The following is a 12,070-nucleotide window of genomic DNA, read 5'->3' on the forward strand; positions in this document are numbered from 1 at the left end:
GGTTGCGATAACGTGCTCAGGCTGACCAGGCTGTTTTTTGTTTGCTGCAAGGATGCTAACCAGATGAATACTGGATGGATGCTGGGAGGCTGATTTTTTCTTCTTGTTTTCCTTCTCTAAAGCTAATGTGCGTCTTAGAGTGCGAAAAATACGGTATTTGGAAAATGTTTATGGCCACTCATCAGACAAATAATTCTAGGTACTAGCAATATAAGCAATATAAATCTAATGAAAAATAAAATTAATAGCAAATATAGTAGATATAAGAGCTGAAAAATCTCACAAAAAATGACAATCCCAAATATGCTTCACAGCTTCTCCCAGCAACTCAGTCCCGACGTCTAAGTCAGGGGTGTCAAACTGGTGGCGGTCCACGGGCTGGATGTGTCACACACAAGACCATGCCCACTCCAGCTGTACGAAGGGAAAAAATGTCTGATACCCCACATGACAGCAATGTGATGTGGCAAGTTTGACAGCCGTCATCCAAGAGAATTGCCAGGTTTTCAAAGCCCTCTGGAAGGCCAACAGAATCGGAGCCATCTGGATCTCGGAAGGGAGGTGGTTCTTTAGAATGGGCACCATGATAAGGAAGGCATATCTCCTGGATCCAACAGGATTGCATTGTTTCATTGAGGTGGCCCGAGCATGCCTACCTCATAACATCTGGTGGGTAGAAGTTACTGGAGACAGGTGGTTCCACAAAATAACTTCTGTGCTTTATGAAGCTTTAAAAGTTGATAATCAACGTCTTGAATGACACTTGGAAGCCTACTGGAAGCCAATGCAGCTTGCTTAGCAGGGGTTACATGGGTGAATCTTGATGCACTGCTGCCTTCTGGACCAAATGAAACTGCCATCTGTATTCCAGAGAGCCCCATTTAGAGAGTGCTGCAGAAATCCATATAGAAAGTGGCTCATCTGTCTATGGATAGTTCAAGGGAAAATCTGGATTATACAAAACTCATGACTTCTCATGTTAAACCGCGCAATTCATTGCAACTTGAAAAGTACATCACAAAACACATGGGCTGGTATGTGTTTTATACAAATGACATATAGAGGGGGAGGCTGTAGATACATTTGGAACTTGTTCATGTTAACCTTTAATAGCGGTTTAAATATTGTTCAAAACCTCTCCCCCGTTATAACTATTATTTTCCCTGTAATTGCTTGGTTCAGCTCAGCATGCTCTCATAATGGAAATGGAAAAATCTTAGTGATTTTTTTATGGCTGTCTTTATTTACAAAGCAGGTCCTTCAGAAACTTCGGCGATTGATGAGAAAATCGCTATGGCAAAGTCTTACACAGGTATAGCAATTCACTTGTTCATTATCATGGTACTATTTCTCACAACATTAATGCCACAGTATCATATCCTGCTTGCCAGGAACACTGTTCATCTAAATTTGATTTCAGATCCATGGCCTGAATTATACTGACTAGTGATTTCTCCCCCTCATTACTTTCCTATTTTGGATTCATTCAGAAGTTTTGTTTCTGCTTACAGCTGCTTCCTCCTTTTTCCATTTGTGGGAAATAAAGAAACCTTTTAAAATGCCTTTTTTGTACACCTTTCTCTTTTCCATATTTCCTAACCCTTCATATTGGCAAATTAGGAGGGTTAGCAATTCAGTAATACAAAGGAAATCTGTTGAATATAACGGGAAAATGTGTATATTTTCCCAGCTACACGCTTTCATCCATTCCCCAGTTCTTTTTAAAATCTATACTATCTGGATTATGTGAAGAAAACTCTTCCAAATTATCAGTGACCTAAATACTATTTTTTTGGATTTTCGTTGGATTGACTTTTTCCATAGATTTCTGTTTGCAGTGATCTTGCTGGAGGCTGGATGCCAATGTGCCATAAAACGTCTACTCAGCCTATTATTTAAGAAACTAATTCTGAAATTTCAAGTGTTGATTAGCATCCTCCACTTTTTTATGATGGTATGTTTATATTTGTCTAAAGGGAGCAACCAGGGTTCCGATTGCAGTGAAGGAACAGATGTGGAATTGCCAGTAGAAGGTTAGAAATATGTAAATTTTAAAAAATAAACTGGTAAGGTATTTCAAAAATTAAAAGAGTACAGTGAAAACATATCCATTGTGTCTGTGTCTTGCATTCTTTTTTCATATTCCACATGGTTGTGTATTTATTGTCCTCCCCTTGAATTGTGATCCTGCATGTTTATTGTGGAAACTATTGCGAAATATTTTCAATATCATCTCCTTTCCCCTTCTTCCATCTTCCAGTAAACTATAAAAGCTATTTGGAAAGATTTGATAGGTGGTTTCCTCCATTCAATTAGTCTTTTCCATCAACTTTGGTGATTTTATCTTTTTCCTACTGAGTAGGCAATAGTGCTGCTACATAACAGAAGATCTGGAAAGTATGAAGGCAGATATGTCATTTTTTAAAAGGTGGCAATGAAAAGTTAGATACATGTAATTAATTTACAATTACAATTAAATTTTATGATTAGGCCTGTCTTATTTCAATATTTGGAACTAGCAACGCAAGATTTGGGGCAATGGGATGTGAAAAAAAGTATAAAAAGCTATTTAGCTGTATGATGCTTGCTAATGTGAATTTTATTGAACAGATTTTCAAATTTAAAGACCTTGTTTCTGAAAAGGGATTGCTGCTGTTGCTACTGAGAATGTGACTGGTGCTTGCCAAAGCATATATTAACTTTCCAGTTGGTTTCAGTGCCATAATATTAAGTATTCTTGTTTAATAAAAGCTGAATTGGTGGGCTACAAATTGTAGTTCATAGGAATATTTCTATTATGGAAATATTTTTTGAATCAACATGCTGGTAAACAGTTTTATGAAGCATTAAGCATGTCATAAGAGTTAACTCCCAGTTCAAATTTTAAGATCATATTATATTGTCAAATTACTCTGGTTCCTGGGCCTTTTTTGTGCATTGTAAAATAGAATCTGAAAGTAATACTGTTTTGGACTGATCCCAAAGTAATGATACTGAATAAGCCAGCATTTATATCTATTGATGTATTTATTTTGAATGTTGAAGGAGCCTTCTCTGTTCCTTTAGGGTTGTGTTGCTTATTTTGATGGAGTGAATCTGACAAAACTGAATTTTTTGTTCGATTAGATTCTGAAGAGGAAAATTCAGGTGTAAAAGGCGATCAACATTTGTATTAAAATAGTAGGCTTAAGTTAACAGTTGAAGTAGCTTAATAGAAACTTTTTAGAAAGCCTTTGGGGATATGTATAGGGCATTAAAAGATTCTCAATTCTGTACAGTGTAAAATTGCATATTGTTTGGACATAGAATCTTTTCTTGTTTTGTTGGTAACCTTTTATGCTTTGTAGATCACTTACCTGTCAGTGTAAAATTTTGAATCTGTTTGGAAAATGCTTATTTTAAAAAAATGAATCACTTGCTGTCCCTTCTTTCTCTGATTCAGATTAAAGAGGAATTCAAAAGTTTGTTTTTGTTCATTAAACAGAGATGGGTCTATTATCCATACTGATTAATCTTGTTATGGTTTATTTGAAAGAGATGAATTTCAACCTTTGTTCTGTAATGTTGACTTAAGTCAACATATATAATAGCAATAGCACTCAGAAGTTTATCCCGCTTCACAGTGCTTTACAGCCTTCTCTAAGTGGTTTACAGAGTCAGCATATTGCCCTCAATAATCTGGGTCCTCATATCGACCTCAGAAGGATGGAAGCCTGAGTCAATCTTGAGCCAGTGAGAATTGAACTGCTGGCAGTGGGCAGAGTTAGCTTGCAATTCTGCATTCTAACCACTGTGCCACCAGGGCTTTAAGTTGTTAAGTTTAAAAATGGAAAAACTTGTTCTAGGTTGTGTGTCTGTATGAAGAGAACACCACATTATGTTTTATCCCATGTCTAAACTGTCATTCATTATTATAAATATTGTTTGACATGGAGACATGTTATTCCCAAAGTGGAAATGCTGCACAACTTGTTTTCTGACATGCCTTGTAGGCAATAATGGGAAGTCTTAACTTCAGAAGAAGACATGATAAGGAAAATACAACCTTAAAACATTAAGTAAGGTTCATCAATTCCTAAATTGGAATGGAAAGCTGAATTCAAATCCTTCTACCGTCTACCATGCAACTTTCATTTATATGCTGCTTTCTGATGCTTCTTGAAACAAGTGACTTACTAGAAAATTATGCATATATAATATTTAGTAAGGTTTGATTTGCTAAGTCAATGAAGAAAGGTCATCCTCTATACAGCCTTGAGAATTCCACAAACCCTTTACTAACTAGTCTTCGTACTTACAAGGGCCAATATTAGATATTAAATTGATAAGCTGAGTGAGTTACCTAATTCAAAATATATTTTCATGCTTACATGCCTGAAATTTAGCAGACTATACATGCTTTGCTCTCCCAGATTTTCATTAGCACAATGGTTACATTTATTTATGCATATTTCTAACTGACTCTGGAGACAATAGAAGAATATAAGTTATATTGTTAGAAATTTCCTTCAGAGAATAATCTAACAAATGTATGTAACCTCTTTCTAAAGTGCAGTTTTTGCACTACAACTTGGTTTGTTTGTTTTTTAATTTCTACCAAAGGACAGTGAACATGGTTAAACATATGTTTGAATAAATTTTCCCGTATTTCAGATACTTTAAAATTAATGAGTAAAATGATGGAAACAGTTCTGCTTGGAAATATTAGTAATTTAGTACCTAACATCTGGTTGACTCGGACATGAATTTTATTTCCTACCCTTTTTTCATGTTTATTGGAATTTCCTAATAAAGATGGACGTTTTAACGTTATATGCAGGTGTCCTCAATTTATGACCACAGTTAGGACTAGAACGTACATTGCTAAGCAAGGTGGTCATTAACTGAGTCACATGCCTGGTTTTATGATTTTTTTTGCTGTGATGATTAAGCAAATTTTACGGTTATTAAGCGAATCTGGTTTTCCTTATTGTAAACTACCTGGGAGGATAGCAAAGAATGATCACATGACAATGATGAAAATACAACTTTTGAAAAACTGGTCCAGTGCATGGATAGAGCCAATTGTAGTTTGGAAATATCAGCTCTTTGAATCAGACTAGGTCAAGAAATGCTGGAATTTCTTCCTGTGTTATTGAGACAGGCTTGTTTCTCCACCAGGTCTGCCTTGAAGAGATGTGTGGAAACAAATCAATTTAATAATGGAAGTAGTGGAGTCCATTATCCTTGTTATAACCCCCTTCTGTTTTGACTGATAGAAAGAGCTATTCATTTGGATTTGATGTTTTCTGACTTTTGGCACTGGGAACAGGAAAAAAAATAAGAACAGTATCCTTTCAGAATGTATGTCATGTTGACATACAATGCTGTATCAATACTTTATGATACTTCCATTATATAAAATGTTCCTGCTGATAATCGATGACTTCAGTGTGGGGCAAAAGATGAACTACTCAGTGGGTTTGGACAGCTGTAGAATACAAATGAACTACAGAAAATACTATTTGCAGTTACAATTCTAACCTTTAAACAACAGTTGTAGTGTTAACATACATTTTTAGAAATATTACTATAATCATTCTCATTTGTTTGCATCGTTGTAATTGTCTTGTGTGAGAATTTGTGAATTTCCTATATTCATCATTTTGAAAATGTTTGACAGCAAAGATTCAAATGAATCTAGAAAAAAGCTAGTAATCTTCCTACTTAAACATCCACATCTTTCTATTTTCATTTCATAAATTTTAAAGCTTGTGATAAACTATTTTGACTTATATGTTATGGGTCTGTTTTATCCATGGTGTACAAGATATATGTTGACTTGCCCCTGTCGAGTAAAATCAGTCTTTCAGTGTGTCTGCGCCGTTCAGATTTGGTTTTTTGTTCTGCTTTTTTCAGATTCTTCTCAGCATGCCACTTCTGAAACAAGTGAGGATCCTGAAGTGGAAGTGACCATTGAAGGTTGGCCATTTTCTCAACTAATTTTATTTTGCTCACTTGTTTCAGAAGAATCTCAGTCATGTGGCATTGTGTACATCACTTCTATCCTTCCTCCCAAACCCTTCCCATTCCATAAGATAAATTGTGTTGGGCAAGCTAGTCTTTTGTAAATGCTGAATTTGAATCGTCATGTTTTCTAGAGCGGTTGATGTAAAAAGTGCAAAAGGAGGGTGGGGAATACTCAATCTGATATTACTGCTTACCAGAAGGAAGCAGTTTCATCAGGTTCCGTTTCAACTGAGGATGCTTCATTGGGCAATGATTAAAACTATGGAAATTCTCCAGAGTATTTGAGAAAGATCCACTCATTTGATGATCTAGTAAAACCAAAAGACCTGTTTGTCTGTAATGTCCCCACATCATTTTGGTCTTGCTGAGTTTTGTAAGATTTGAGGCAGATAAAACGAAGTGTTTACTTAAGAAATTCAAATGGTAGATTTGGGAAGTAGAAGATATCTTCTGAAGTTGACTGCCTAATGTTAAGATCCGATAATGTACCTCAGATCAAAGTCTTCTCAAATCTGTTTCTTCCTGCACTTACCTCCTCTCCACCCATTGCCTGTGACAAATTGCTATTTTAAAAACTACACAAATCTCATAAAAGAAAGAAAAGTGAGATGAAAGAAGTTGAAGAACTGAAAGGGCATTCAGATTTTGCAGTTCCACAGTGATAATTACTGTGCTAAGAACTAAATTTAGTAAAGAAGGTTGGTTGAGTACTGATAAGACTGTTTAGATGATGTGTGACTTGATCATGCCTAGTTATTTGAATATCCCTGGATGAGAAATGGGAAAATAAGAGATATTTCTGCATGTGAAGAAAAGTATGCTATTGATAGCTTTTCCTGCATGAAAAACAAAGCACCATGTTCTGTGATGTAGTGTCATATTTTGTAAATAAAGTTAATAAGAGTAAGTCTCTCCTTTCAGTGTCAAATTGTGTTATTTTACTTACTTTGTCATAAATTTGAAGGGTGTGACATTGTAGAAATTTAAACTCAACATAGTTACAATGCATTTTTTCTTCATCTGTGTCTTTTAGTAATGGCAAAAGTCAGTCTATTATTTTTTTATAAGTATTCAAGAATGCTAGTCACTATTTGCTAATAACCGACTCACACTGGAACATCTGTTCATTTTACTTTAAGCAGCTGTTGGATTGACCTGGCGGGCTAATTTGGGTTATGGGGGGGAAAGGGTGGAAACAAAACTACAAGGGGTATTCTTATTTATGCATGTGTATGTTTGCATCAGACATCTTCTTTTTTCTTGCTTCATAACTTTTTAGTTGATAATTGCATCCTTGAATATAACATACTTCTTAACATAAATGTTTTCCTTTTTAAATGTTTTGGCAGACATTATTGATTTCTTTCTGTTTAAAATGCGAGCTTATTCACATTTATTAGATCGCTAGTGACATTTTACACACCGATTCTTGTTAATTTCAGTGTTTATCCATTTATTGCTGGAATTACAACCTGGTCGTCTCTTATCCCACCATCTACCAATATATTTATTTGGTATTCTGAGAGAGATTTGTATCCTCCAACTTTATGATATTTTTATTTTCAAGTCATTTAATGTGGTATCTTTATATTTGGTTGGAATTCCAAACTGAATGGGGTAGGATAGGGCCTTGTTGAAACTAAGATTCTAATGCTACTGACATAATTTGAGTTTTAAGTGGGAAAGTTAGGATTAGGGTAGAATTGATAAAAAAAGAATTGATAAGTGGATCCTTATTTTGGAATAGTTCAACAGCAGATTATTTGTCATGATTTTTAAAGACAGTGAGATAATGTCAAGTAACAGCTTTGATGCATATGTTTGTCTCTCTGAAGATGATGATGACTATTTACCACCACATAAGAAGACAAAGAGCATAGAACCAGTTAATGATGTTTCCAATGTGGGGAGAAGAAAAGCTAGAGAGTTCAATTTTGGTAAGTTTTAAATGAAATTTTTATAAATCTTTCATTTTGAAGCAGTTCTAGTTTAGATCTATCCACTGGAAAAGTTTCAACAAGGCTAATTAAGAATGTCCTTCACATGACCTATTTTGTTAGATCATTGTGGCAGGATGGTATGCCTGGGAGGGGTGAGCAAATGAAGGTAGGAGTATATGCCATGGGTATATATGTTGAGAACCAGAATATAGACATATTCATTAAATTCTGGGAAGGAAGATAGTATTAAGAGACTAGGCCTTATTCTTGTCTCACGGGGGCATAAGAGGAAAGAGAGGAGAAGCATAATAAGATTTGCAAGATTGCATTATAGCCTATCTCAATATAGTTCTGCTTTTCCTGGGGAATGTGGTGCCTGATCTGGTCTATCTCAAAGGGATGATTATAATACAGGCAATCCTTGACTTAGGGCCACAATTGAGCCCAAAATTTCTATTGTTAAGTGAGATGTTTGTTAAGTAAATTTTGCCCCATTTTATGTCCTTTCTTGCCTCCGTTGTTAAGTGAATCACTGCAGTTAATAAGTTAGTAATCCGGTTGTTAAGTGAATCTGACTTCCCCATTGTCTTTGCCTGTCACAAGGTTGCAAAAGATGATCACACGATCTTGGGACACAGCAGCAATCATAAATATGAACCAGTTGCCAAGCTTCTGAATTTAGATCACATGAGCATGGGGATGCTGTAAAGGTTGTAACTGAAAAGCAGTCATAAGTTACTTTTTTCAGTGCTGTTGTAACTTTGAACAGTCACTAAAGGAACGGTTGTGAGTTTAGGACTACCTCTATAAGCAGAGTCACACAAGGCATAAATGTCATCTCAATTCCCCAGCTAAAGCAAGCAGGAACCTGTATTGTGCAGTTGTGGTATAGGAAGATGCAAGAGATGAAATACGACTTAGTGACAATGGCAAAGGGATTGTTTCAAATTGCACAAGAGAAGGCAATGGTAAATTAAGCTGTGTGGTAAAGCCAAAGTTATAGGAGGGAGAGGAAAAAGAGACAGCAGAGCTTGGAATGGGTCAGGAGAGCAAAGTCAGACCTTTCCTAGAAAGTCACAGAGTATATCTATAATTATTGCATGTAATTGCTTTAGAAATTTTATATTGAAAGAGTGGTACGTAATATTCAGTATGGATTTGGAAAAGACAGAGGAACATGAAACATTCCTGATTCATACTGGACTATTCAGAAAGCCAAAGAATAGCAAAAAGAAGTCAGTATGTGCATTGTTTATAGAAAGATCTTTACTTGTCAATCATACAAAGTTGTGGAATATGCTTATAAAAATGAAAATCCCAGAATTCTGGGGGTGGTAAGGTGAACTGGAGAAGGCTCCACGAAAGCAGAACCAATACAAGAGATGATGCCCACGGAGAGGGAGCTGGTATGATTGTCAAGGAGAGAGCATGGGGGGGGGGGCAGTGCAGGGAGGATGTGCGATGGAGGGTTGGGCAAGGTATGTTTGAGAGATGCCATGTATGTCAGGGAGGATGTATGGAGATACCCAATAGTGAGGGTGCTGCACAAGTGGGAGGGTGTGTGTAAGAGGCATTGTGTGGGCTGGGGAGAGTTTGTGGGGGTGATGAGTGCACTGGTCAGGGAAGATATATAGGGGTGCAGAAGTTATAGGCATAAGGCCAGGGGTGGGGGGAGTCTTACGCCAACAATGTGTGACCTTCTCTGCTGGCTTCCCCATTGACTTTCTAGGAGGGAAGGTTGCAAATGGTGATCACATGATTGTGCAACTAGTCATAAATGTGAGTTCTAAGGATTGGTTGTAACTGTTCAGTGCTCTTGCAACTTGGAATAGTTGCTGACTCAATAGCAACAGCACCTAGACTTATATACTTTACAGTGCTTTACATCCCTCTCTAAGCAGTTTACAGAGTCAGCCTATTGCCCCCAACAATCTGGGCCCTCATTTTACTTACCCATCTTGGAAAGATGGACGGCTGAGTTAACCTTAAGGCTGGTGAGATTTGAACTGCCAAATTGCAGTCAGACGGCAGTCAGCAGAAGCCACTGCACCACTGTGAATGGTTCTTGGTTGAGGACTACCTGTGCAGGTCTGCAAGCTGATGCAAAATCTTGAGATAAGAAAAACACTGAAAGAGACTTTTGAAGAATGAAATCCAAAAGGGTAGCTACAATATGAGATAGGTGATGAGGATGAATTAGAAAAAGATGCTTCAATGGATCTATAAAAGAAACTGGCTGTGACTTTACAATTTAAAAAAAAATGTACAAATGAGAAACCAAAAAAAGGGACCTGAATAATTCTTTCTGATTGGATTTACAAAAAAGGCTTATTAAAGCCTTGAAGAACTCTTGATGAGACAAAGCAGAAATGAAGAGAAATCAAATCCTACAAGAATGATTGAAATACCTTGACACGTAAAATCCAAGACAGTCATACTGGCTATGGGGGGAAAGTATGTATTTTGTAGAACTAAATTTATTGCCTAGACATATATTTTAAAGATTCAGAATGTTCATATGAAAGTAGATGTTACGATAGATGTAATCAAGCTCTTCATCAGGCTTCTTTGAATTTAAATATCATTGAAAGTATGATAGAAGGAGGACAAGGAGGTAGTGATTTGATGTCATGTACAGACCAGTAAGCTAGCTTTTTATAGAATGCATTAATGAGATTGATAGTGTGGCATTAAGCTAAGTGGTCTTGGGCTTGTTTCATGTTTGTTATGTAATTGGGGATAGCCTTAATCCTGACATGGAGATGGATTGATTCTAAACCAAGTCAGAATTTTATTTGGGCCTAACATTCAAAATGCAAGTTTTGTATATAAATACTTCCATAATTTAGAAGGTCTTCTTAACGTCAATAGAAATAAGCTACAGACTCACTCCCTAAAGAGAGATAATTTTTGTTTTAAAAAAAACGTGATTGTTTATCTGGGAGATAGATGGAGCGAGGGAGGGATGGATTGGTGGGTGGGTGGATATTTATTTATTGCAAGCTTTACTGTCTATATTCACACATTAGCAACTAGATACAATTAATACTTAGAATGAAATAAGTTAAAAGGTTTGGTATATCTTCTAGAGCAGAGGTGTCAAACTCAAGGCCGGCCTGCGGGGTGCTTAGATCTGGCTCGTGGGACTGCCCTGGAAACCACAATGGACTGGCCTGCAGTGCCTCTGCAAGTGAAAACAGAGCTCTGAAGGGCCATGCACGGGCTAGCAAAACAAAACAAAAACAAAACAAAAGGAGAAATGTTTCCACTTTTGCATTTGAGCATCCAAGAAGGGACAGGAAAGGAGAAAGGAAAAGAGGAAAGAAAAAGAAAAAAAGGGAAGATGGGAAGAGAGCAAGGAAGGAAAAATAAGGAAAGAGGGAAGGAAAAAGAAAGAATGAAGAGGGAAGGAAAAAGAAAAAAAGTAAGGAAGGAGATTATAAGAGGGAGGGAGGGTCTGAGGGAAGTGCTTCCTTAGCACTTGGCCACCACAGGTACCCCTGACATGAGTGATGTTGAGCTGGCCCTGTTCCCTTCATGCCACACACCCCGCCCCCCGGTCAAACACAACCCTGATGCAGCCCTCAATGAAATTGAGTTTGATACCCCTGCTCTAGAGGGCTAACAGGTGCGTTTTTCCTTTCAGAGAAATGGAATGCCCGAATTACAGACTTGAGAAAGCAAGTTGAGGAATTATTTGAAAGAAAATATGGTATGTGTCTTCTTCCCACGCTCCCCAGTTGTCCAGTTATATTTGAATACTTCTAATAACTTTTTAAAAGTTTGACTTCTTTATGCCATTGAGTCTTTTGGTGTATTGTTCTGCCATTGTCCAAGAACTGTCAGTGCCAAAGGATGCTTATAACTGATTGGTTCTGCAGACCTTAGAGAGATTGCAATAGGTTTTAGTATTTTCTGCTTTACTGAAGGGCCTGCTGTTGGAAGTTCTGCAAGATAATTGTTTTTAGACTTGGCTTCCTAAGAATGCAAATCCTCTGCATGGAATTTAAATACGCTGCCAAGAAAAGCTGTAGCCAGGGTCCTGCACAAAATAAAAAGAGTATTAATATTGCATATTTTGTGGGAATTAATTTTTCTCATGTATGGTTTGAAAAGGTATC

General features: G+C 36.8%; 1 protein-coding gene across 4 annotated transcripts in view; it reads left to right on the forward strand.

The window, feature by feature from the left end:
- GTF2I (general transcription factor IIi) overlaps positions 1 to 12,070 on the forward strand; it is a 71,905-nt gene that overhangs the window by 29,046 nt on the left and 30,789 nt on the right. For 3 of the 4 annotated variants that reach the window (XR_014174381.1, XM_081941419.1, XM_081941420.1), the window contains 3 exons: positions 5,899 to 5,961; positions 7,845 to 7,946; positions 11,596 to 11,661. Coding sequence is in view for 3 of the 4 variants with exons in the window: in XM_081941419.1 (XP_081797545.1) it covers positions 5,899 to 5,961; positions 7,845 to 7,946; positions 11,596 to 11,661 (231 nt within the window). In the remaining variant the exon portion in view is untranslated. The remainder of the gene's footprint in view (positions 1 to 5,898; positions 5,962 to 7,844; positions 7,947 to 11,595; positions 11,662 to 12,070) is intronic. The other variant, XM_081941421.1, reaches the window with a different exon arrangement.

This window comes from Natrix helvetica, assembly GCF_964273705.1.
Source record: "Natrix helvetica genome assembly, chromosome: 2".
NCBI classification, from domain to species: domain Eukaryota; kingdom Metazoa; phylum Chordata; class Lepidosauria; order Squamata; family Natricidae; genus Natrix; species Natrix helvetica.